The sequence below is a fragment of the Eupeodes corollae genome, chromosome 3 (assembly GCF_945859685.1).
Source record: "Eupeodes corollae chromosome 3, idEupCoro1.1, whole genome shotgun sequence".
Classification (NCBI taxonomy): domain Eukaryota; kingdom Metazoa; phylum Arthropoda; class Insecta; order Diptera; family Syrphidae; genus Eupeodes; species Eupeodes corollae.
Window position 1 is genome coordinate 16,413,914 of NC_079149.1, and position 27,905 is coordinate 16,441,818.

Sequence of the window (27,905 nt, forward strand, 5' to 3'; positions counted from 1 at the left end):
GAGAGTTTGGGTATAAGCAGAGTTTTTTTACATTTACAGCCTAAGTTACCGTATATTGTCCAAGATCTTTTGGGCAAAACTTGAAGCTATTTTTTCTTAAGGTTTTGTAAGCAGATATTTTTGGATAAGCAGATCGTTGAAAATTGAGTACGATGAGAACAATTCGTTCTTTTTTTTAATTTCAGAATTTCCCCTACAATTGCTATCTTTAATTACTCATTTTAACACCACGAATCAGATAATATAACTTTTGTACCAGTTGTGAAAAATATGGGAATAAACATGGCCTTAGTAAATTTGCTGAAGACAAGTTAGTAGATAGTAATTATACCGCCGATTTAAAACTGTAATCCCACTACAATCGAGGCAAATTAAGTTATCAAAATTCCAGTAACCCAACGTATAACACGACTTTTCGCTGGTAACACAGAAATAACTGAAAAAAAAAAACAAATTTAAAACCATACAAATATTCCCAGAAGCACCACATTACACCACACTCCCCTATACATATTCTTTTATTAAAACCAAATATTTTAAAAGCAAACAAAGTTTCACCTGTTTTATAAATAACAAGCCTATGAAGTCAGAAATCTTTTATTGAATGATAAGATCTCAACTTCGCGACAACGCCGTATAAACGTGTGATGAAGTTCTTAATAGCCTAATTTAATATTGATTATCTCAATATTATTTTTCAATCTTCGATTATAAGATCACATCTCTATAAGTCATTGACTTGTGGTTATTTATTAAAATTTAAATTTCTCTTGTTCTGTCTTTAACATCCAAGAAATTTGTTTAAACAAATATCCGTTCATTAAATTTATAATTGAAATAAACCCACAGGCATCAAAAACTTAGTTTTAAAATGGGTAAACCAGTCTTATATTATGCCACCCTAAGCCCACCCTCAAGAGCTGTAATGCTTACAGCAGCCGCTCTTGGTGTTGAATTAGATTTGCGGTAAGTTTAATCAACATATTATATACGCACACAAAAACTCAATAATAAAATTAATCTTTTAAACAAAAAGTCCAATCAACTTGCTGAAAGGCGAACATCTTACACCGGAATTCATCAAAATGAATCCCCAACACACCATTCCCACTTTGGACGATAATGGAGTCATAATCTATGACAGTCATGCAATTTGCTCCTATCTAGTTGGCAAATATGGCAAGGATGATAAACTCTATCCCAAGGATCTAGCTAAACGTGCTAATGTCGATGCTCGTCTACATTTTGATTCAGGTCATTTATTTGCTCGCGGTAGAATGCTATTCGAGCCTATTTTATACTATGGGTCGACTGATTGTTCAATTGATAAAATTTCCTACATACAAAAATGCTGGGATATCATGGAGAATTTCTTGAAAGACGACGCATATCTTTGTGGTAATGAACTGACCATTGCTGATTTGTGTTGCATAACAACAATTACATCGGTGGACGAAGTTGCACCAATCAACGAAACTAAATATCCAAAGCTTTTGGCTTGGATAAATCGAATGTCCGAATTACCTTACTATAAGAACATCAATGAAGAGGGAGCTGAAGAGGTAAAGAAACTATTCAAGGAAAAATTGACAGAAAATAAATCGAAGAAATAATTTATTTATTTTGTTCTTAATAATTACTAACGTACATTTTATTGCTCCTTAAGTTTGTTGTTCTACCCCATTTATAGAAAGAAAAAAAACCTCTTTTAATTTTGATAGGAAATTTATGCCAGCCACTAAAACCTCTCTTTTTTAATTAAACACAAACTAATGAAACTCTTATCAATCTCTGTTCGTTACCTTATCTCCTCCTTAAGATACGACTATTGTATCAGAAAACTTCAATTTCAACTGACTTTATTTTTAGTTCGTTTCCATAAACTCGATAAGTCTCTATGACCAATCGATGGTGAATATAATTTTTTTTTTAATTTGGCATTCCAATTTTCCGTGAAGAAAAAAACAATAATTTAATTTTATTATTTACTTTTGCATTTATTTGTATTTTATTATTTAAGGTAAAATATAGCAATAAAGAAGAATGTATCCTTCTTTCGGTCTGTGTTTCTCTTTCTAACAAGCAGGTAAATACTTTATTTTTGTTTATTAAAAAAAAAAACAAGAAAACAAAATAATATTATCTATAAACTAAAACTACTAACATATATTTTTTGTATTGTAAATGAAACCTTTAAATAAACATAAAATAGTTTCTATCAATATAATGGAATTATCATTTTATCAAACTAATGCCTTTTATTTAAATTTTGAAAAACAAAACAAAAACTCAAAAGCGACTAGTTTGTTTCAAAACATGAAGAAAATAAAGAAGTATAGATTAGATAGTATATAAACAAAATAAGCAGCAATAAAAATAATAATAATAATTTAACGAAAAAATATAAACAACATTTCGCGAACTAGAATTTTATCTTAACAAACAAAAAGAAAAACACATACGTTCTAAACGAAATTTTGTTTTACAAAATAATAATTAAAAAAAAAATATCATCCCTACATAATTATACATCATTTGTTTATAATCAATTATCATAGGATTCAAAAATCCCTATCTTACGTATTATTAAATTTAAAGCACCGCTACACAACACAGGATCTGCTAACCACTGGTATGGATTGGAACGAGAGTTGATAAATAAGATTGTTTATCTAGTAGATAACTACAAAAATATATAAGCTTCATTTTTCACATAATTTCATATTTAATAACTCTTTATAACTCTATTTCTCAGCCATGCTGCGCTTTAGAGCCTCCTCGAGGTCCGTATCAAACGAATCCGGATTCGAATAGTCACCGGCGAATTTTTCAGCAACTTTCACACCTCCACCGCTTCCTGCTACTGCTGCTGCGGCTGCATTTATGTTATTATTTTTGCCAAGGTTATTCTTCTTCTGGACTTTCGATTGCGAGACATTCAGATTTTTTGAATTATTCAAAGCAGTTCCGAACTCATTGCTACTGCTGTCTGATAACTCTGCAAAGAGGTCAAATTTAGCAAAGTTACCGTTATTTGCCGCCGTCAATGATGAGGATGTTGTTGTTGATGATGATTTTGAAAAGTTGTTATTGACAAGAACAGGAGCTGCAACAACAACGTTGTTGTTATCATTGATCTTCATCTTAAAGAAGTCATCTTCAAAGGCGTTGTCGTCGAACATATCATCGAAAACTTTGATATCTGAGGTCTTAGTCACTTTGTTCATTGTCGATGAGGAACCGCCAAAGGCGTTATCAGTCAAAGTATTGTTGGTGGTAAATGCCTTTGAAATGTCACCAAACGCATCGAATGCAGAAGTTATAACATTGGGAGGATTATTGTTGTTGTTGCCAATATCCTTGAAGTTGTCATCGAAAGCATCAAAGAAGTCTGCCGGTGCAGTAGTTGTTGCTGTATTCTCCTGCAACGCTGACGTAGGTTGTGATGGTGGTACTGAAGCGAATGCATCGAAATTAGCAAAATTATCGAAGGGAGTGTTGCGGGCCGAAGTCTTGGTGGCTCCTGAAAGAGACGATGATGGCACAGGACTAGGATTTGCATTGAATGCATCGAAATTATCCAGAAATTCATAACTGCTAGTTTTTGTATTTGAATCAACTTTTGGTGTATCACTGCTGAAAATATTCGAAAGTGGTGATTCTGAGATGGATACTCTAGTTTTCTTCTTTGTCTCATCTGTAAACGAAAAACCATATCAATATATTAAAACTGATGTGAATTTATGAAATGTGGATTTATTACCCTCTGAACTATTTTGTTCTATAAATTCCTCATCGGCAAATGGATCTTTTATGCTTGCAAGATCGACATAACGATAATCTTTGAATGGATCATCAACAAAATCAGCTGGACCTGTTAGACCGAGGACAGTAGTTGCAGAAGCAGGAGCAGTAACAGCAACAACTGGAGCTAGAGCTGATAACTGATTTGTTGTTGGGGTAGTTGGAAGTGGTGGTGGTTGTTGTAGGGGTGGTGGTTGTGGTGGTGGTGGTTGTTGTTGTTGGAATAATGAAGTTGAAGTTGTAGTTATTGTAATTGGTGGTGGTGGTTGTGGTGGAGGGATTGAGGGTTGCTAAAATAGTGACAAACGCAAGAAAAAAACATATAAACAAATAAATAAAATTATATTTAAAAATCATATATAAAATAAAAATCAAAAAATTATTAATAAATATGCAAATAATAACAAAACAACAAACAAATATAAAATACAAGACAGGAGAAATAAAACAATACAAATTATTATGACTGGATGTGATGGAGAAAACCAGTGTTTTAAAATTATACTATTTGGTTAATAATACATATTTTTTTTTAACTTTTCTGTGAAGTAACGCAGCTAAATTCTTATTTAACTGGGGAAGTATTGTGATTTGTGTAATAGAAGTACTTAAATTTAGTCATAAGGAAAATGTTTGTAGTATATTTAGACCCTAGAATACGATTTAAAATGTGACAATATTTTTGAGGACCTAACAAAATATTATGGTCGAGAAAACTTCACTTTCACTCGGTTTTTGATAGTTTGTATTTTTTTGGAAAATACATTATCATTGCGAAGTTCATAGTCACTTAAATAATCCCGTTCTTATAATCTGTATTTATTTTACACTATTTTTAATAAAAATTCCCTATTGTTTTGCCTCAATGTGACCTAAGGTCTTAGAGACAAATGTGTATCCTTTGCAGTTTAACAATTATCATGTTTCGAAAAACACAAAAATGTATGTTTAAAAAGTTTCGTAAATATTATTAGCGGAACAACCTAGATACTCGAATATTTAGGTCATATCAACTTCTCTTTCTGAGAAAGATAAAGTTAAGGCTTTTATTATGAATACAGAGTCGATTATTTGAAAGCAAGCGAACTCATTTCACAAATCCGATATCGATGTTCAATTCAAAATCTATATTTTTTGAAAAAGAGATGTTGCTTTACTTGTATGTCAAGGTTCAAACATTTTAATATCACAACTTATTGGTTTTTTGCAAACTTCCGCTTTGAGTCAATTGTTCGATTCGCCATTCATAAGGGCCTAAAATTAATAGGTTTGGGTGGGATTTGTCACATTTATTGTTGTCAAATTACCGCTGGTTTGTGGAAGTTAAAGGAATTACTAATTTTCGTATTATAAAACATAAACAACATTTTTGTATTTTTAAACTTTTATCTGCTGTCATAAGAGTTTGGTACAATCATATATTGATAAAGCAGCATAGAATTGCATTGTAAATGCTTTTGCCATTTTTGAAAGCAAACAATGAAATCTTAAAAACAACAAATTTTACATAGGATGTTCCTATTTTCGAAATCAGACACAATTAACTAATCTGAGGTTTTCGCTTCTGCAAACAAAAGTTGTCTTTATTCAATTCAAAAAATGAACAAATTCGTTCGCACACGTTACAAAACCTAATATAACATTGGCGCTAAATTTCTTTTTAATTTTGAAAAACAAACGATAGTTTTCGTTGGCTTTTTATCTTAATATTGACATTTTTATTTTAGATATTTTTGTACTAGACTGGAATTCGCTGCATCTGATAACTAATACGCAATCCTCACATTTAGCAAGGGGGCCAGGACGTAACTTAATACAATCGAGGATTGTCGATCATCAATCAACTCGAAACAAATTACTCTTGACAGAACGTAATTTGAGACGAGTTCCATTGTGACTTTTACTTAAAAAAGACATTGTGAACTATAAAATTAAACATCCTAGCCAGTGGAAGTTAGCAAACCAATGTTGGAACAAAGTGTGGTGCTAAGTATGGCACAGACAACAGTTTCCAAGTTCTTTGGCCGAAAGTTGATTCTCCTGCAAATGAGTTTTGTCCGCAATGGATTAAATTTGATAGCTCTAAATTTGGAGACAGCAAGGAGTATTATTATAGGAAATTTAAACTGCCGGGAATAGTGGGCTGCGTTGATTGTACTCATATTTTTCCTCCTTTGGGCAGTTTTAAGAATAACCCTCGCTAAATCAACGTGAGAACTCATAAAATTGGTCAAAATCTCAGTCTGTTTTTTATTTATTAACACATTATTTTGTTTTTCCATTTTTCTCATACTTAAATCACTGCTGACGATAAATAATTTCTGTCGAGTGAAAACTTTTATTTCAAACGTCAATTTGAAGTTTGTGTGCTGCCAAATCTGGCGAAACAATCAAGGACACTCGATTGAACCAAAATATGTGCTGCCAATGCTCGATTGTATCGACTAGTCTTGGTTGTATCAAGTTACGTGCTGGCATCCCTGGATTACTACACGCAGGTTTAAAATTTTAACGCTCTGACCATATTTCTTAGAATTTTTAGGACCCAGTAGCTGTTGCTACCTTAAAACCATTGAAAAATGCAATCTAGATTGGGATGTACTAGCTAGAGGGTATAGAAGGATTGGACAGGATTCATATCGGTAAATTAAATTGCGACTTAAAATGGTGCAGTGGAAACTATATAGGCTACATTGTATGTACATATTATGTCTATGGAATGGAACGCTGTTTGTGATTAGTGGAACTCAAGTTCACACCTTTAAATTTGTGTAGTTAAGCTCAACATCGACCAATGCATTAATCCCAACCCTAGAAAATAAATAATTCAAAAACATATTGAAAACAAATCTAGTATCGATATTAAAATTCTTCTAAAATAAATGGATTTTCTACCTAAAAAACCAGCACTTTGTATCTATGTTATTTTTGAACTAAACTACTAAATATGTATAACTTTTAATATATGTATATTTAAACTGATGATTTCATTGATGATTTATTCTGTAATTTCTGCGTATTAAAGAATTGTTTAAAACACACAGAATTTGTTAACTTCGAAGTAGAATTCGATTAAAGAATAAGGTTTATGTTAAATCGACAAGTATGATTCGAAAAAACGTACAAATTGGTTCATGAAAAACCGCAGCTGCAGACTAGATTGAATGTAAAAACGTATGGAAACAAAACTTTTATACCAAATAAGAGGTTTGATAAGGCTTAAATAATATAAGCATCAAAAGTATCCATTCCTTAAGTAGATTAACTATTAAATGTGTGTGTTTTAAAGGGAAATAAAAGAGGACTTAAAAATATCAAATAAATTAGTCTTGTAAGGATTCAATTGGAATCACCAAAAAACCCATGACCACCAATTTTGATAACGGGGTCTCTACTCCATGTCAATAAAATATGTTCAAAAATAAAGCATGTTTCTAAAGTTAAATGCTTTTATTTTGAAAGCTGGCTTTAAAAAGTTACCATTTCCTGATGCCGTTTTATATTTTGAAAGAAACGAACTTTTAGTTTACAATATCTCAAAAAACTCATATGAAAATAAAAGGATTCTAATTTGAAATGTCTACAAATTTGTTGAACATCTCTTCTGGAGCGGAAATTTTGATGCCGAATCTTTGTTTTTGATATTAACGATAAATTTCTACACATTAGCTCTGAATTGTACTACACCAGGTACTAAGTCTGGAACGTAGTCCTAAGGTAGGAATTACTGCGTTTAAGACTTGCCTGATTATGATTTTGTATTAATGATATGCAAAAATATTAACATCATAGATAAAAATGTCATCATTTAATTCTTAAATTTGTTATTAGATAAATCGAAAAAAGGATTGAATAGGTTTTTTATTTTTCAAATTGATTAGCTTGTTACTTTCATTAAAGTTCAAAAAAAGTATGCAATGGTTGAAAACATTCTAAGTTTAAACACGTTGAAAAACTGAACATCGTCCCAAATAATTATCGCATTTCGGTTTACTCAAATGGTTGAGTATTTGATCAAATTCTCATAGTTCACGATATATTCAAAATCTTGAAACAAATTTTCACCATCCAAAATCAAATCCATTTTTAAAATGGAAATGGTAAAATGGACACAAAATAAAACGAACTTAAAGATAAGAAAACCAGAAAATAGTTTTCAGTATTGCCGATTTATGGTACCAGAAAATTCCACAAGTTCTAACTTGTACCCGATACCTATGTGACGATAGCTGAAGAAATCAATTGGTACCGATTCGAGTACTAAAAACTTTTATCGGGTTTTTTAATAGGTAGTTGATAACTTTTGAACGCACCCTTTCACTGATCATTGAACTTTCCTTGTCAATTTATTCAGTAAATTTTGTATTTTTATCATGGTAAGGTACACTAACAAGGAATGTCGGCATTACAAAGAGAAATTCGGAGTTGTTAACTTAAATTGTCGGCCATCACACTCGCCCTAGTAGAGAGGCAACAAGAACTTTAATGGAAACATTTGGGTGTACATATTCGTTGTGTGATATTGCCCTGTCAGTGAAACAACGGGTTGGTCGAAGTGTGGAAAATATCGCAGCCGTTCAAGAGTCCGTAGCAAACGACAACAACATTATGGAGTATTTTGCGTAGAGATCTTGGTTTACACCCGTACCAGAAATGAAGTCAATGGGCCATTTGGAGCGAAGTACGTTCTCCAACTAGGCAAGTGGACAAGTCCTAATTGGAAAACCCTTTGTAATAACTAGGTACTTATTTTGAACACTTACATATGATTATCATTTTCGTATGTAAAGAAATAAGTTGATACCGATTTGATAAACAAATTCTAGAACTAGTACTGTTCCCAAACTTAGAACTCTGTGAAGAATTTCGGCGTAAGAAAGTTAAAATATAATTCAAAAAATCATTTTTAAGGATTTTAAATAATTTAATTTTTTTTTCTTTGATAATATTTCATCGTTTCCTACTTTTGTAAACGTTTAAGCAAGATCTATTCACGAATAAGATGATTTATCCAGCAAATTTGTTTTCAAAGTTCTACTTATCATCAATAGTGCCCTTTTGAAAATAACTTGTAAGTCATTTGCATAGGTTCTTATTTGCCTAGTTTGAAGGCCAAAAATAACAAGAACTTATTCTGAATTTCGCTATCGCTCACTTGCTGCAAAGTAACTCAGCATTTTTCGTTTTTGAATTAAGTATATCGTCCCTACAGAAGCAAACTTTTTTTTTAAATTAAACTCACATATTACTACAAATGCTTTAAATTTCTTGCAGGCAAAAATGATAGTTTCAGAATTAATACCTTGAAACTTGACAGCAAAATTTTGCTTCTAATTTAATTAATTAAAAAAAAAACAATTCTTTAGGAAATAGCATTTATCTCAAAATGATGAATTTTGAGTTATGACTTTGTAAGTAGTCCAGTTAATAAAGGTTTTTCCCTGAAAGAAAAACCAACAGTTATGAAAATTGGCACACTTACTAAGGAATGTCTGGTGATGACCCAAAAAAAAATTACCCAAGAATACGACGTGAGCTCTAGCGGCAGTTAAGAGAAACATGGAGATTGTTTTAGTTTTTTCCCGTTTATCTCGAAAACTATTTATCGTATCAAAAAATTTTCTTTTCCAAAATTAAAGCTCATTAAATTTTATAAATAAAAGCTCCTATGATTTTGTTCGTATCTGTTTTAGTTTATAAAATAACTCTAGCGGCGGTGAAGAGAAACATACAATTTTTTCGGTTTTTGGGTTTATCTTAAAAAATATTTGTTGTATCAAAAAATAATCTTCTACAAAATTAAAGCTAATTAAATATCCTACAGAAATATGATTTAAATTTGTTTGTACTTGTTTTAGTTTGTAAAATAACTCTATAGGCATTTAAGGAAAACATATGTTTTTTAAACGAAAAGATTTTTTTCGTGTCTCTAACTGTACACAAAAATTCAGTTTTTATGTTACTTCTTACTTCTGAAACTCGTTGGCTCACTAAATGGCTCATTGCCTGCATGCTTATGGAATAAGCATTGTAGGAAGTTACTTTATCATCTCCGATGCCGCTCGCTATTGACATGATTTCATTTGTAACTGGAAATGGAGGATGACTTTGGAACCAATTTGACAGTTTTGCAATGTTTGTATTATCTCTAATTTTACGTGCCTCCCCAAAATCTTCATGTTGCTCACTAGTAGAAAAAAGAACGCCAGTGAATTCTTCGAGCGATGAGAAAATTTTATGAGTAGCAGTCAGCCCTAGAACCCATGTGCTATCAATGATTCAACGCCCTGTTGTCAAGCCCTCCATACTATTCATTCCTGTCCAAAATCGGTCAATTCTTCTCATAGTAAAGTAACCCTAAGTTTTTAAATTCATCTGGGGCCATCACAGAAGACAGTTTTATCATGTTCTGCAAATACAGGTGAAATGATTTGGCGTACGAGAAGTGTCCGACGGCATGGAAATATGGAATCATTTTATTGTTTACACAGTTAATATGGGCATTCTAAACGCCAGACCGCTAAGCGAGAATAAAATCTTTAAGCAATGTAATCATATTAAACAACTGAATCCATAAGACTGCTGTTAGTCCATTAGATTTGACTTTGTTAAGATTTGTTTGTAGCTTATCACTATTGGATCAAATGAGGGCTTTGTTTTAGTGCACATAACGGACGAGACTCATCAAGAAAATTTGTCATGTGATTTTGGGTTTCCTCTAACTCATGTTGACTTATGTCGACTTGTTCCATTATTACATTAGCTAAAGATGTCGGTATAAGCATTAAAACACGAACTGCTGTAGCAAAAGCTTTTCCTTGCAGCATCTTTTCAACCGGGGCGAATATAGTACTCATTTAATCTTGCATGTCACTTTCACTCATCAGAAAACCTATTGGAACAATATAGGACATTAACAGGTGAAAACTATCCAATCTGACTACGCATTTTGATAGACGGGACTCAGATGAAGCTGCGGCAACGATTTCTTTACTTTGTATATAAAGAGGCTGGTCAAATGTTACCACCAGACATTTCTGGTAAAATTTGCAACATAAACTGCCGGATTATATGGAATCTCAATTTATTCGAGAAAATATGCGTCAAGACAAGGTGTAATGGTCATCTTCTGATAAGCCCAACCATTACATCGGGGCGAAACGCATATATGAACACTTATGCTCGTTTATTTTTATTTTCATTTTCATGATTTTAAATCATATTTATTAAAATAAACGGTGTTCAGGAAAAAACAATTCGACTGTTTACAGTCAAATATTTCTTCTTCATATGGTTTTGGCTGCAACATTTCTTCGGAAAACGCAATCGCATTCTCAAAAACTAAATTTTTAACCCATCTGTTTTCTGAAATGTTTCCAAAGGAAGTACTCCAAGTTATCCAGTTGTTTTAGGACAAGGTAGATTTTTCAGCTTTTGCCTTCGTGTATCGGTTTCTTTTCCTATGGAAATAGATGCAGCGATGCTGCTTAGTATTGGAGACATAAATGATCTGGAACGCACAACTGATATAATGCTAAGCCCTATTCCGATGAATTTCCTTTTTTTATTTTCAATGTTCGTTTTCTTTAGTATAAGAGTTTCCAGAAACGTTTTGGATACACAATAGCCATTAAAATGCCTATAGAGTTATTTTACAAAATAAAAGAAGTACAAACAAATTAATATCATATTTCTTTAGGATTTTAATTAGCTTTAATTTTTTATAAGATTATTTTTTGATACGACAAATAATTTTTAAAATACCTAATCCCGAAAAACCGTATGTTTCTCTTCACTGCCGATAGAGTTATTTTATAAACTATTTAAAACAGATACGAAAAAAATCAGGGAAGCTTTTTTTTATAAAATTGAATGAGCTTTAATTTTGTGGAATAACATTTTTTTATACGACAAATAGCTTTTGAGATAAACGAGAAAAACTGGAACAACCATAAAGTTTCTCTTAACTGCTTTTTTTTGGTTCATCACCAGACATCCTTTAGTAAGTGTGCAAGGTTTCAAAACTGTTGGATTTTTTTTGAGGTGAAGGCAATTTTTTTCGTTCATTGACTGGACTAAAGGCAGCTAATGAGCGTTATATACTGGTCCAACTACCTATTTAAGTTTATTTTATACCAACTTTGTTTATTGTCGTGCTTAGATGAATGGTTATTCATGTTTCATAACGTTCTTGAAATGGTCAATACACAATTCGATTGACAAAAGGGCCTTCATCTTTAAATCTAAATTGTTTTAAGAGTTTTTACCTACAAATCACGAATATTGAATGCGAATTTATGAAATTGCATAAGCAGATAATTCTAAGAGTGATACTCTTAAAAATAAAAGAAAAATAAAACAAAACAAAAATCAAGAAAATCATAAAACAGAAAACAAAAAAAATGCGTAAATATACTCGCAAGTCTATTTTTTTTCATATATATTTAATTTTCTTTTTTTATTTTGTTAAAATGATATTTTATTTTTTTTTAAATACACATTTAAGACGTCAAAAGCACTTAAAATGAGATAAATATTAATAATAATTCGAATGTTACTATTTATTTGTCTGATTTGTGTTTTTGTTTGTTTATTTAATTTTAATTATGATTTCGCAGGAAGATTATAATAATAAATTTATTATTTGAAACAATGTTTACAACTAAACAACGATAAAATGCTTTTGAAATATTTTTGTTTTCTTTAAATTGTTTTTTATTTTTGTTAAATTGTTCTATAACGCGTTTGTTTTTTTTTTTATTTTTTAATAATAAACTACCTTTATACTATTTTTGTTGAAATAAGTGTTAATATTTAAGAAGTTTGATTAATCATTTTATATTAAATTGGATCGTAATGTTTTGGGGTAATGATATTAATCGTATTTTTATGTGTGTGTGTGTAAGTTGGTTTCTGTTTTGTTTGAAATTTAACTACTCAATAATATTATATAATAATGAATATATTTATATTTATGTATATTTTTTGTTAAACAATAAAATATGAACACTTAAGAGTTAGGTACAGGTTAATTGTGTGTTTTTGTTTTGTGTTTTATTTTTGTTTCGATAAGTTTTTAATTTAAAGGGGGTGGAATTGTTATAGATATACATTTAAAAAGAGAGTGGAGATGATGTTCACTGAAAATAGAATTTTAAACATAAGCCATTTGTTAGTCAAGCGGAAACAAATGTTTGTTTATTATTTATGTTTGTTTTTTTGTTTCAGTTTATTATACAACTGTTTCTTTTTTTGTTTTGAACAAATAAATAACAACAAAGGAATAACCAATATGAATGCAAATCGAGTAAAGGAAACGAAAAACTGAAAAAGAATACAAATAATAATAAACAAAAACAAAAACACTTGAACTAGCGTGTGAATTTACAAAACTTTGATTTCGATTTTATTGTTAGTAGCAGCATTTGTTATTTTTCTTTTTTGTTAACTTAAAAAGAACTAAATCTAAATCATGCAATTAAGGGTGGAAAGCGTCCTCTTGGGGGCTGTATTTTATTTTATTTTAATATCAAGCTCAAGAGAAGAAACTACCACCACTGAACCTTAATATGTAAAAGGCATGCTTATTGTACGAACCTTATTGTCGAAATCAGCAAAATCAGCAAAGCCACCACCTCCCGATGGTGGTCCGAAGGCATCACCAGTTGGTTGAGATGGACGTGGTGGACCCTAATAACACACAAAATAAAAGCCCATTAATTTTTAACCATGATAGAAAAATAATTCTATTAAATATTTACTTGAACAGGACGTGGTGGTGCTGGTCTTGGTGGTGGCTGTTTAGATTTCTTTGGTGGTAGAGCAGGACTTGGTGACTCTGGCCTTGGAGGTGGCCCAGAACGTTGGGCATTTGGACTGAGTACTTGTCCTTGGCCTGTTGGTGCATGAAGGGCAGCAAATGGATCACTTCCAAAGTCATCTTTCCCAGGCTAAACATTTCAAAGTATACCTACATTAAATTCTATTCCAACTTAACTCTGATATTTCTTACCTCAGGTGTAACAGCTGTAGATTTTTTATCGCCAAATGGATCAGCAGCACCCGCAGCTCCGAATGGATCTCTTTGTTTAGCTGCCCCAAATCCAGAACCCCCAAATGAATCATCAAAACCACCAGCATTAAAGCTACTGTCATCAAAACCACCTGTGGCTCGTGTGGTGCCGTTTGTGCTCGATGTGAAGGGATCTGCAGCAAAGCCATTCGAGGCAAAGGCGTCGGTCTTACCAAAACCATTGGTCTTCTCCTGAAATGGATCATCGGCTTTGGGCTCGACGGTGAATTTCTTCTCCAGAACCTGTCTGGCTTCTGTTAAATCTCCCTCAATCTTCAACTGATAATCGGTTACTAGTTCGGTTTGATTTGCTTCAATGGCTGCTTTGCACATAATCAGGGCGTCGGTCATTTCACGTTGGGATTCTAGGAGTTGTGTTACCATTGAACGTACCTTTAATTCCATTCATACAAAGATTAATCATTGTGAACAAAAATTAAAACAAAACAAAAAAACCCACTTGACTGATTTGGAGTTGAGTGTCTTGAAGATTTCTTGATAGATTATCTAATTCCTTACGATTTTCTTCGTATTCCTTCTCGAGGGAAGCTTCTTCGTCTTTGAGTTTTTGTAGTTCCGAACGTTTCGAGTTCAACTCGCCTTCTTGTTCGTTGATAGTTTCTTCTTGTTTCGTGCATTGTTCACGAACTTTATTGACCTTCACGAAGGAATGACAAAAGAAACAAAAATTATTCACAGAAATATGTAAATTTTTGTCTAAAACAAAAGAAGCGACATTTTTCAATACTCAATCACCAAAACTACAAACAAAAGTGTAAGAAACAAAACAAACTTAACAAATAAGTTAAAAGAATAAACAAACAAAAAGGAGAAAAACAAAATATATACACAGAGTAAATAATAAAGGAAATGAAATTCAAGCCAACAAACCTGATTGTGTACTTCGGATATTTCTAAATTAACATTATTTATAGCTTCTTCGTATTCTGATTCCTTAATTTTGTGTTTATGTTTATTTTTTACAGAATGTCAGAATTTGTGTGTAGTTTGTGCAAGTTTGAAATTTAATATTTAAATTAAATTAAAAAGAAAATAAACCAAAACCGGGAAAAAAATAAAACAAAAATATTAAGTAAAAAAATAAAAATAGTAGGTAAATATAAAATAGGGAAGATATGTAAAAAGTTAATGAGAAATTTTCGTTTTTTGAACATTAGGAAGAAATATTTACAAACATAAATAAATGGTTTTGGAATAATTTATAGAAACGATATTGGTATTGTATAAAGAGTCGAAACATGTCGCCGACAATAATGATACAAATTATCTACCCGAGATAATAGGATGGTTTTATACAAGTATGTCTTTAGCAATGAAAGGTTTAAGGGGAGTCTTTACACGTAATCAAGTTGTACTTCATTGCAATATCTTAATATTATCTTCGGATTAATTATAGTTTTGTAGCGTTTATAGTTTGGTGCTTTTTGGGATTGGGTTATTTAAAAATTGATAAATTATCAAACTTTTTAAATCTTAATGTGCCATAGGTTTGGTTAGTTTAAGGACCAAAAGTGTATCTGTTGTAATACCACATGGATCTTAAGATCTACCTTATTCTTATATGAAGTGTTTGAAACGATTTTTTAGTTTACTAGGATCTTAGGTGGACTCTTGATCTTTGTGACAGGTCAGGACATGGAAATAGAAAGTGAGACACTGTCTACTTTTCGTCTTTATGCATGCAGCTTCGACAAAAATCGTTTGCAGGAGCTTTAAATTGAAAAGCATGCCAACCCATTAAGCAGTGTCCCTTTTTTTCAAGTTATCAACGTGAGAATCAAACCATGGTGGACCACTCAAGTTATTTCGAGCCTTTTTAAATGGAATCGTTTTGTAGAAACACTCGAAAAGAGTTAATAAAAAAATGTTACACATATCGTGAATATTTAAGTTACAAAATAAGTGATCCCAATTGATCGTACATAGATAAAAAGGTTTTCAAAATAACACCTGCTAAAGTTGAATTTTAGTTTGTTGTTATTAGATAGCATATGAGATGAAGCGATGTTTAAATTTAGTGCTGTGTCTAATGCAGGATGATCGCTATCTTCGCCCACAATTTTGACAACAGAAGAAATAACAGCTGCTTCAGAGCATATGGTTTCGGAGAAAAATACCAGATCGAGTGTTTTTCAAAACGGTTCTTCACACCGTTGAGTTGACTTAAGCCACATGAATACATACCATCTGATAATAAAAGATCATTTGAAGATGACGCGTTTATTGGAACGTAGAAGTTATCGTCGTCAATTTAATTCCAATTGCGATAGATGGGGTAGTTGGTGATTTCCTAAAACTTGGTTTAGGCCAGCAATGCAACTTTCTTGCCATGTCGAAGTTCTTGGTTTACCTCCTCGTGGTGGCCCCGGGAAATGATTTGTGTAACCCAATATACATAAGTTAGCAAAAATTGCAAGTGCGAAGTTTCCTGACTCTTCAGGATAGGTTACGGAGATTAGCACTCTTCGTAACTGAACACCATCCCGCAGAAACCGAAATTAAGCCTCGGATAATTAATGATAACTCGTTGGACGACTTTTGGTTATTGTACCCGGACAAAGATTGGTTTCTGGAATGTGAGGACGCTTCTGGACGCAGAAAGTGATGCCAGATTCCTCCAATTAGAGAGAACTTTTGCGGTACACGATAGATATCTTAAAGTTAAGCGAAGTGCGATATTTGGGAGCGGGAAAATACTAGTCACCGACACGTAACACTGTACTACTCTACTCTGGTTATGATCCAGAAAACACTCGAGAAGCTGGAGTTGGGTTACTCCTTACAAAAACAGCAACCAGAAGCCTTATTTCGTTGGAGCACCTACCTTGGGGAAGGCTTATCAAAGCTAGGTTACAGAGTATAGTACGACCCGTCACCATTATACAGTGTTATCGCAAGAAAAAGAGAAAGGTTCACGGCAGTGTGCGCCACGACAAGCGTAACTACATCAACGCATCGTCGCAAGAAGCAGAAGATGCTGCAAAAGGGGCGACAGCAGGACCGTTTACAGAATAACCAAAGAGCTGACCGGTACACGCAGCTCAAAGCAACACCTGATGAAAGAAGTAGATAAGATAAGTTCGGTGGATGAGCAAGTCAGTAGGTGGAAAAAAAACAATTTTCCTCGGTTTTAAACCGAGTGTTTGCAAACATCGTAGCCTGAAGAAACTAATCCCCGAATCCGCACAGCACCTCCCAGTAAAGATGAGATCATTGCCGCATTTAAAGAACTTTAGAACAACAAAGCGGTAGGACTTGAAGGAATTCATCATCAAGCAAACTGCTTCATCCGCTTATAAAAGCAGGCTGGACCACCGAAAGCTTCCCCCATGAGTGGAAGAAGGGAATTATCATCAAGCTTCCAAAAAAAAGAGATCTTAAAAAATGCGAAAACTGAAATGGAATTTGCGTTCTACCAGCCGTTGCCAAAATAGTATCTAAAGTTATACTGGAACGCATCAGAGACCACCTTCAGGCCACACTCGATACCGAACAAGCAGGATTATGCGGTCCTCCAGTATAGAGCGTTGAATATTGATCACCACTACACCTGCTGTTCATCGACTTCAAGAAGGCCTTTGATAGCGTTAACAGGGTATCTGGTTAGCTTTGCGGAGGAGAGGCATCCCAGAAAAACTAATTGCTATTATTAAAGCAGCATATGATAGATCCAAGTGTCACGTTCTGCACGATAGTAGGTTGTCAGATGACTTTGAAATCGCCAATATTGTTTTTGTTAGTGATAAGCGATGTACTGCGCTCAGCACTATCAGATAGCGGAGGGATCCAATGGACTTTGACATCCTATTTGAAGCACTTGGATTACGCGGACGATGTTTGTTTACTCTCCTATAGGATCATGGATCTCCATCAAATGACAACAAGTATGGAGAGAGAAGCAGAAGTTGTGGGGCTGAAAATTAATTCCGGCAAAACAAAAATGATCAGCCTTGGAACCCGACCAACCTCTCAAATAAATATTTTCTCGCAAAAAGTCGTGTAAAAAGTCGAGAGCTTGCAATACCTTTTAAGTATCGTTTCCATCGAAGGCGGAACCGAACAAGACGTCATCTGCCGCATCGGCAAAGCAAAAGCGGCATTCGGGATGCTATCAAACATTTGGAGGAATAACTCTATCAGCTTAAGAACAAAGCTACGACTGTTTCGCACTAATTTCGAATCTGTGCTTCTTTATTGGTGCAGTACTTTGAAGGTTACTTCAGCCGTAACAAGAAAGCTGCTAACATTCGTAAATAGATGTCTTCGTAACACCCTAAGGATTTTCTAGCCAAACCGTATTTCAAATGAGGTCCTTCATAGAGGACAGGACCTATAGAATCTATAATACGAAGACGTAAGTGGCAATGGATTGGACATAGCCCAAGCTATGTAGTGGAATCCGCTCACACTAGGAGGAGGAAGAGCTGGACGACCGAGAAGCACAAGGCGCAGGACAGTCGAGGCGGAATCCCTTAAGGGTTCCCAACGGACTTAACAGGTCTGGGGACCTAAGTCACTACTAGTACTTCGTCTTCAGGTTCCAAAAGGATATAAATACTTTCGATACAGTTGTTTAGTTTTTCATAAACCTCGTTCTTGGAGCTTGGAGGTATATGTGCTGATACAATAAATAAATGTCCTGTTGCCATTTTAATTTGTAAGCATAGTATTTCTGTTGATCGAAAGTCGTCAATCAGGTAACCTGTGAAAGTATTGGTGAGAGTGACAAGAATTCCGCCACCAACGGCGTTTGAATCGTCTGAGTTAATGCGATCACGTCTAAAGACTTGATAAGAGGAGTCAAAAAGCTCCGAGTCCGAAACACAGTTGTTCAGCCATGTTTCCGTTAATATTATGATATGGTGAGGAAGATTGTTTATGTTTTGTAAACCATGTTGGTCTTTGTCCGGAGTCCATTTACGTTTTGGTAGTAGATTAATACCTTTTGAATCTGCCTTGACGATGGTTCAGCGTTGTCCGATACTGACGAAAAGGGTTGTTCGACTTATTCATAATTATGAATTATTACTCCTTTAGGCCAAAACGAGTGTGAATAAAAAATATGAAAAATTGAGTCAGGTTCACGTATTTTATAGGACGAATACTTAGTATGGTTACGATGTAAAATTTTCCCACCATCTAACATAAATGGGGAACCCAGCTCTTCGAACATGTGATTTTTTATGTCTAGTGCAATTGTAGACGGTACAAGTTTAAAAAAAAAAAAAACAATATTTTTTGCCCTTCAACAGCCTTTAGTCCGGATAAAATTGGAGATATTAGTGAAGTATTTTCGTTGGTAATTTTTTGCAAAAATATGTTTTTCGATAAGGCAGAAGTCGAAGAATCCACATACAGTTGGGTCGTTGAAGGAGATGGTAAGAGATTAACAACATAAGGTGCTGAAATTAGTGGTAATGATAAAGATGAAATAGGTTACGGAGCAGGTACATTGTTTTTTGAGTTATAATTGGCAACTGAGCGTGATATTGAAAAGCCTTTAAATACGGAAGTTGCAGCTTTCTTTGGTGAATGTCATATATCAGAATTTTTGTCCCCTATATCATCGGTTTTTCGTTTGGTAGACTATTGTTTTACTTAATAAATGAGGAGTTTTGTATTTATTAATTTAATTTTCAATATTTCCGTTGGTTAAGGTCAGATTTTCAAATCTCTTTAAAAGCAAAGTAAATTGTTTCTCCAATTTTTCTAGGTCCTTAATATTTTTTATGACGTTCCGAAAAATTTTCTTTTCGGCGATTGGGTCGCATTAATCACAAAAGAAGAAAAAAGATTTTCTTTTAGCAAATAGTTTTATGCAGCTTAACGGGGTGTCAATATATAGTACATGCAAAACTCTTCGACAATTACCGCTACACATAATGGAGTCGATCATGTAATGGTATTACAAGTACCACAATTAGCCATAGTAAAAAATCGATGTTGAAATTTTTAGTGTGAATGCCGTTTTATGTCTTTGTTTTTAAATATAGATTTAAAATTTTGGATTTTTAGTGTACTCATAAAATAAAAATTTTGTCCTCTTATGTGCAATTTACCAACCAAAATGACTTGTTTAAAACGTTTAACATCAATAATTGCCCAAATTAGTTTAGTTAACCCACAAATGGTTGTATTAGACCATCTGTGTCTTGATTTCTTTATTGTACCATGCCTTAGCATAAGTTTACAAGCAAATAGGGCTATATCGATGTTTGCTAAACTTCTTTGCCATTTTCACCAGAGGTGATTATCAATTTAAGGTGTTAGTGAGTATATTGAAACAAAGTCCAATGGTCTTTTGGGCAGCATAACTATCTGAAAAGATGCTTTTATCGGTCGTCGATATCACGTTGTGTGTGAGACAAGAAAGAGCTTCTTTGATGGCCAACAGTTCTGGCTGGAACACTCTACAGTGTTTGGGGACACGAAATGAGGGACAAAGATTTACTCCGTCGAAGTGTACGCCTTCACAAACCACAAAAGGTATAAAATTTCCTGAGATTTTTCAATTGTGTAACCCAAAGAGCAATTATGCGATGGACTTGAAATTTAAACTGAGTATTCTAGAATATATTTACTTTATTACGACGTAGGATATTTTTGATTGGATGCACATTGAGTTTTTGACATTAAAGGCAACGTTTTTATAACGATATGACACAATTTTCTTAGATATTGATTTGTTTCGAAAATTATAGGTTCAGCTACTCAATCATCAAAATCGGAATTAAGGGTAAATTGATGACTCTTTCTGTATTCCGTGTATTACTTTTGTTTTGATTATTACATGGTTTGTGAAAATAAGAAAACGACAAACTTTCCGCGATGTTCAAGAGTTGCAACTGTTTCAGTTAGACAGCAGATCCATTTTAAGAGTTTATGTTTTGAATTCTGTCGAAGAGACTCACAGAGGGTTACTAAGGCTCTACTCAAATATGAGAATTCTACTCGAGTTTCGAACGAACAAAAACTTCTTGCATCGCATCGTTTCAGAAAACTTAAACCCTTGGCAGCATTTTTGGATTAGTATTATATGTGATCACTACATGACAGATGAACTGTAATGCATAGCTTTGTTGTCTCTTCTTTGTAAGTGTTACACAGTAGAATGAATTTCTACACGCCTTATAATTCGCCATTGGTCATAATGTTGTTGGCGAATCAATTTATTGGATAGATTTCTGGCAAAAGATCATTTTATAAAAATAATGAAGAGTGTCGGAGACAAAACGGAGCCCTGTGGCACACCAGCGTTCATTTTGTATTTCAAAGAACATTCAGAATGCAACCATTTTGGATAAAAGAGCTTGATGTTCAATATCAATTTGCAACAAGTGCAATTATCTAACTTTCTACAAAAAGTTTTTAAGATATTTTTAGAAAGAAGTACGACCTTGCTACGAATAATATGGATCCATATGAATAATATGTGTTCAAGTATAAAAATTTAAGTCCGCGTTAGAATTTTTTAAGATTTGTTTTCTTTTTAAAGTTTTACTATTAAAGGTATTGCAATGTTATCCATAATTGTCTACTCCTCAAAGCTTCAACAACTCCGTTTATAGCATTACTGTCAAGTTTTTGAAATTGGCCTGACTCATAACTCAGACAATTTAAAAAAAAAATGATTTAAAATTTAGAATATACAGTGGTGAACACGAATTTAGCACATTGGTAATAGTAGAAGCGTATTCTCACTTTTTTGTAGCACATTTTCAATTACATATCTTTCAACCATGGTTGTATGCGATCAACATGATAACTATATATAAACCGTTTTGAAGATAATTGCGATTGCTTATGATTTGCGTTGCTTTTAGTTTTACATAAATTTAGCACGTTTTGAAACTTAGTACTTTGTTGTATAACTATTGTTTTTTATGATGCTTCGCATATACGTGGCATCGAGTCCACTAAAACCTTACATCTCTCGACTGGTATTGCGTTCCACAAATCACGCACTGCTTTTCACAATTCTCTCGTATTCTTGGGATTTTGTTTATGAATTGCGTTCCTAACACCCCCCACAAATTCTTGATGGGGTTAAGGTCGGGGGATTGAGCGGGCCACTCCATAACGGATAACTTCTTCTGCGCAAACCATGACATTAAATTATTTGACCTATGCTTTGGGTCGTAGTCGTGTTGGTATACCCAAACCAACGGCATTTTGTCTTCAACATAGGTTAACATAACCCCCTCGAGAATTTGCACTAAGTCGGTTGCATCCCTTATTCCCTCGATAAATTAAATAGGCCCCACCCCGTAATATTAAAAGCAAGCCCATATCATAATTTTTTATCCACCATGCTTCACTGTTTTTATAGTGTATAGTGTACCGTGGATCGATTTCTGCATTTTAGGGTCTTGTCACATATTCCCGACGAACCTTGGACCCAAAAAGGACGACTTTGCTTTCATCGTTCCACAGAACATTCCTCCATTTCTCTTTTACCTATCTCTATGCACTTTAACAAACTCCATTCTCCTGGCCATATGCCGTTTGGTCAAGAATGGTACTTTGCGTGGACTTTGGGCTGGTAACTACTTATAAAAGACGTCTTCGTATTGTGACAGCGTTAACAGGCAGTTGAAGTCCATTTCTTTTTTTCCTAGAGCCTATGCAAGGGTTCTGTTTTGCTAACTGAATATTTTTTTGTCAGTTTTTTCAGTAGTCATTCTTTTTGGGCCTAGCGTTTTCGGTTTATTTTGCTATTTTAAGGCGTTACTGACCATTTTTGGTAAGCAGCCTGGGATGTCTTGGAGGTTTTTCCCTCCAAACGCAGTTTTCTAATAAGTTTTCGAATTTCTTCGGTGCAGTGTCTTGACCGTTCCATTGTTTATTTTTGAGCTAATATTTATTAATGTTTTATATGCTAGTATGTTACAAATACTGTAAACTTTATATAGTAAAATATTCATTTAACGAAAAATAAAAAAAAATTGAATTTTTAACACTTTTTAATTATAAAATAAAAAGCACTGCTATTTTTATGAACGCTCTATATCCAGGGAATTTGAAATAATGGGTGTTCACCGGGAAAAGTAGGGTATAACTTCAAGCTAAGTCTCTAATATTAAAACGAAAGACCGTTAGATGCAAGTAACATGGTAATTTTTTTTGTAAAAATTTCTGTGATTTAAATAATTGACAATCTAATAAATTGGTCCAGCACTGCTATTTTTATGAACTGTATATAGCCATGTCTAGTTTTGGCATCCCTGCCAAACTCGCCCGTTTGAGAAGGATGACCATTGAGAATTTACGTTGCTCCATAAAGGTTGGAAACAACTTAACAGAACCTTTCAATGTCAACAAAAAGGTTTTAGACAAGGTGATGCGGTGTCATGCGATTTTTTTAACATCGGACTTGAAAGAATAGTGCAGAGCTCATCACACCAATTACTAGCATATGCTGATGACATTGACATAATCGGAAGAACTCAGCGTGATGTCAATGGAGCTTTTGTAAGTATTGAGACAGTGGTGGCAAAAATGGCTTTAACAGTTAATGAGGGCAAAACAAAGGTGTCGTCAAGAAAGGACATACGACACCAACTTCTTGTTCAAAACGTCACCATCGACAGACGTAACTTTGAGGTAGTCAAGGACTTCGTCTACCTAGGCTCCGCTGTAAACGCAGAAAACAACACCAGCGCTGAGATCAAACGCAGAATAACTCTTGCTAACCGCTGTTTCTTTGGGCTAAGAAAGCAATTGAGTGGTAAAGTCCTCTCTCGAGGGACAGAAGTGTCGCGTTATACGACGCTCATTATTCTTTTCCTGCTATACGGTGTAGAAGCATGGACTATGAGAAAAGTGGATGACAGCACCTTGGGTCGGTTCGAGAGAACAATTCTTCGAGAAGATGGAACGACGAGCTGTACGGGCTGTACAGCGACTTTCTCTTAGCTAGAAGGGTAAAAGTACAACGACGCTCACGTAGAGCGCATGGAAACCAATGCTTCGGCCCGGAAAGTCTACTAATCCACACCCACAGGACAGCTCAGTAGAGGATGACCGCGCACTAGTGGAAAATGACCTCACCCAACTTGGAGCGCGAAACTGAAGACATCTAGCTGGGTATCGAGCTAAATGACGTAGTTTGTGGGATGAGGCCCTAGTTCACACAGAAGTGTAGCGCCACCTTAAATAAGTAAGACCAGAAAACAGGGAGTATGATTGAAAGTAAACGATTAAAACGTTGACATGGTGCTGGCAACGTTATGGTGTCTGCTTTTTCATGGCACGGTGGCGTTGGCGTCACAGTGAAGATTCAATCCAAAATTGCTCAGAATTCATACAGAGATATACTGGTGGAGCATATGATACCCTATGGAGAAGAAAATTTGCCGATCTTATGGCGCTTCATTCACGACAACGACCCTGAGTACACTTTAATGTCAAGTGTACATTAGACGTTAATAATATCGACGTTTTGAAATGACCTGCACAATCACCCGATCTTGATCTTAAGAAAGAAAGTAAAGGACTTTTTATCAAATACTGACGTTAATGATGATGATTCTTCAATTTATTCTTTGTTTTCTTGAAAATTTAATTAGAAAAGTCATTGCAAAGACGCTTCACAGTGAAAGTAAATAGCTTCAAAAAATGAACTTAAGAAGCCGTTAATATGTTTACAATAACTTTTTTAATTCTTATTTTTCAGTATTTTAAAATGCGTATTTTTATCGGCGTTTAGAATGCTAGGAACGCTTTGAAAGTAAAATAACATAAGCAAGCTAACTATGTTAATTATCCTTATCAGAGTAATGCGTTAGAGTAAAACTGTTACAACAAAAATACCAACATTTGGAGTTCGTGAAATGTGGCATCTCTTTAAATCGGTTCTTCGGTTAAGATTGAATCTATCAATTTTTTTTTGTCATTCAAATGAGTCTTCTCCGACGGGGCCTTTAATAAGTCCGTTTATTCCGAAACTTGGAAACAAACTTCTCATGCCAACAAATGTTTTTTTTCTATAACAATGACCCTAAAAATGTTCTTATACATAAACAAAAGTATTGAACAGGATGCAATTAATCACTCATGTCTTAAATTGTTTGAATTGCACTAGAATGAGTCGATGGAAGGTTACACTGCCGTTATTTCAATCGCAGCTGAATATTTATTTTAAATTAAATAAATAGCATGACTAATTATTAAAAAGAAGAGCATAGTTTGAATAAAACCGAAAATAAGAAAACTAAATTATAACTAATATGTATATATTTACAAAATATCTTAACTTGTGTCTATATCTATGTTGTGCGTTTTTTAATAAAACAAAAAACTCTTTTACTAAATTTTTAGTAAAGAAAATAAATAAAAACCAAAAGCGCATTAAGTCAATCAAAAAGATTAAAAAAAACTAATGCCAAAAAAAGCTTTGTTTTATTACCTATTTTTTTAAAATATTGTTTTTTACCTGAGCTTTAAGATCATCCAAACGTTTTTGAGCTTCACCTCTTTGATTCTCCAATTGTTTCAAAGTAGCTGTAAGAGTATCAAGTTCACTCTAAAAATTGAAAAACAGAAAAGAATTTTTGAATATCCTAGAAAATACATTTACAAGAAAAATTCAAATCAAACCTGTAAACTACGAACTTCTCCCGACTTAATACGAATATCGGCTTCCTTTTGGGCAATTTCTGTTTCTAGAGCTCGTCTCTCTTTGGCTAGTTCTTCGATTTCCTTGGAAATCATTTCTAGTTCTGGATTGGAATATGTTGGTTTAGGTTCCTAAATAAAAATAAAAAAGAGTTTGTATAAATGTCAAAAAGTATTAAAGATAACCAAAAAAAAAGTACTACAAACCTGTGGAGTGATATCAACACCTTGAACAATGCCACGCATTGAAGGTGGTACCATATTCGCTGTGAGTACTTGTGGTGGTTCAATTCCTTTTTGTTTGCGTTCAACCATCCACATAGCCAAAGCAAATTGCTCAAGAGTTAGTTTTCCCGATTGATTTGTATCGCAAAGTGCCCTTAAAAATAAGAAAAGACACAAATGAACTACAAGCTTAAATTAGAAGCTCAAAAACCTACCAAATATGAGCAAGACAATTTTGTGGAACACCTGATTGCAAAAATACATTCTTCACCTCCAAACCAGACACCAATCCATCCCTATCTTTGTCCGAATCACGGAATATAATCTCGAAGCGCTTCAACTCAGATGGCACAACAACCCAATCGAGTGCTGCAGCAACTGGTGCCGGAGCACCAATTGGAATCAAAGGATCAGTTGAGATGAGTGGTTGCATGGGGATTATTGGTGGTGGAACACGTTGCATTGGTGGTACAGCGACTGGTAGTGGTGGCACTGGTGGTGGAGCGATATCAGTTGGAAAGTTTGCCACGAATCCACCATCTCCAAAGCCTTCACCACTTGGAGCGCGAGGCATTGCCGCCACAACCGGTGGAGCTGGTTTAACTGGTTGTGCTGGAATTGGTGGTGGTGCTCCAGGTTTTCTCATTTGAAGCTCTGGTGGGAGTACATCGGGTACGGCACGCTTCTCCAGAGCCTGATAGACTAGATGCATGGCAACTATGAACTCGTGTTTGTCTAGGTTTCCATCTTTATCCTGATCGGCTAGATCCCAAATTTTACCCAGTGTCTCCATGGGCAATTTTGAGTCCATGAGGACTCCCTTGACTTTGTTGCCGGCGAGGAAGCCATTCACGGGATTCAATGACTCAAAGAGTTGTTCATATTTCAAACGGTCAATCACTTTCATGGACCAATCCGTGTTCATAACTGGAACTGGTTGAACTCGCTGTGGTACAATCTTAGGAAGGTCACCCTTAACAACAAAAAAACAAGAGACGTGTGAGTACAATAGTTCATTGTTCCCGTTACTAGGCAATGAGGCATTTAGGTCTAAGAAAACATCCCTATTTTGAAGGATTACAAATAAGAAAAAGTCATAACAATAAATTCTACGTTATAAACTTCTCAGTCTTCCGATGAGTAATAGATGAGAAATCCCGGCCCTTTTAATGACACAAATGCAATAAGAAAAAGGGAAAAACCTATTGCACAACAATGCTCTACATTTCCCACATGAATGGGAATTTATAAAACCTTAATTTTTGGCAAAGTTCAAACAGAACAACAAAAAGAAAACAAAAACTATTTGAAACTTACAACTTTTGGAGGATTAGCAGTGTCTGCGAATATATTACTCATGTTGATGGTTAGGCCAGCCTGTGCCAAGGATACCAATTTCAATGAAACGAAGAAACCAGGTTTATCCAGGTATCCTCTTCCGGCGGGATCGGATAAGTCCCAAATCCTACTCAGAACTACATCGCTTAGTCCTGATTTCTTTAAGAATTTAGCAGCAGTCATAGCCTCAATTGCTCCGGTTCCTTTCGGGTCAATCTGAAAATAGGAGGAGTGAATATACTTTTTATAACCAGATTCCAATGGACAGAAAGAAGATTCCCTTACCTGTTTGTAGTAGGCCTCGAAAATTGCATTGTGCTTGCCAGATACCTAAAATTGCAGAACATAAAAGAGAAATACACATTCATTCGATTAATCAATTTAATCTTCATCATGTTAGTTTTTGTGGGAGGAAGTGGAATTAATATTCTCATTCTTTTCTTTTTTCTTTTTATAAAATTTTTCGTTGTCGTTATCACAAAATCGATAAACAGAAAATCTTGAATTTTCCTTTTGACAGATGGTGACACCCTTTCCAAAGGAAAGAAAAATCGACAAAGCAAAGAAATTTTTTTGTTGAGGAAAGAAAAATTTTTGTTTTACGAATTTTATGCACTTTAATTGAGAGAAATAGTTGAAATTTTTGCGTAAACGAATGGAGAATTGTTTAATGAATGATTTTTGATGGGTTTTAATTTAAATTGAATTTATATTTTAGGTGAAAATCAATAAAATAAATTTACTTGAATTGGATTTGGTAGCGAAGCCATATTTGTATTTTTTCAACTGCGACTGAAAAGCGATGTGCACTTGGTTTTGTTGGATGAAG

General features: G+C 34.1%; 2 protein-coding genes across 5 annotated transcripts; one reads left to right on the forward strand and one right to left on the reverse strand.

Moving 5' to 3' along the window:
- The first annotated feature begins 758 nt into the window (after positions 1-758).
- LOC129952946 (glutathione S-transferase 1-like) lies at positions 759-2,367 on the forward strand. The gene is made up of 2 exons (XM_056065928.1): positions 759-966; positions 1,037-2,367. The coding sequence occupies exons 1-2, from the start codon at positions 872-874 to the stop codon at positions 1,611-1,613; spliced, it is 672 nt and encodes a 223-aa protein (XP_055921903.1). The 5' UTR covers positions 759-871; the 3' UTR covers positions 1,614-2,367.
- LOC129952929 (epidermal growth factor receptor substrate 15-like 1) lies at positions 1,972-27,905 on the reverse strand. 4 transcript variants are annotated; one of them, XM_056065904.1, is made up of 13 exons: positions 27,820-27,905; positions 27,362-27,406; positions 27,056-27,292; positions 25,954-26,711; positions 25,721-25,892; positions 25,496-25,645; positions 25,332-25,421; positions 14,337-14,534; positions 13,817-14,269; positions 13,566-13,754; positions 13,402-13,494; positions 3,764-3,944; positions 1,972-3,697 (listed from the first exon to the last, which is right to left on the reverse strand). In XM_056065904.1, exons 1-13 carry the CDS (start codon positions 27,844-27,846, stop codon positions 2,745-2,747), a joined length of 3,546 nt encoding a protein of 1,181 aa, XP_055921879.1. In that variant the 5' UTR covers positions 27,847-27,905; the 3' UTR covers positions 1,972-2,744. The 4 variants fall into 4 exon arrangements, with proteins under 4 accessions (XP_055921879.1, XP_055921878.1, XP_055921880.1 ...); XM_056065903.1 differs by having other exon boundaries at positions 3,764-4,094; XM_056065905.1 differs by lacking the exons at positions 1,972-3,697; positions 3,764-3,944 and adding an exon at positions 6,564-6,615.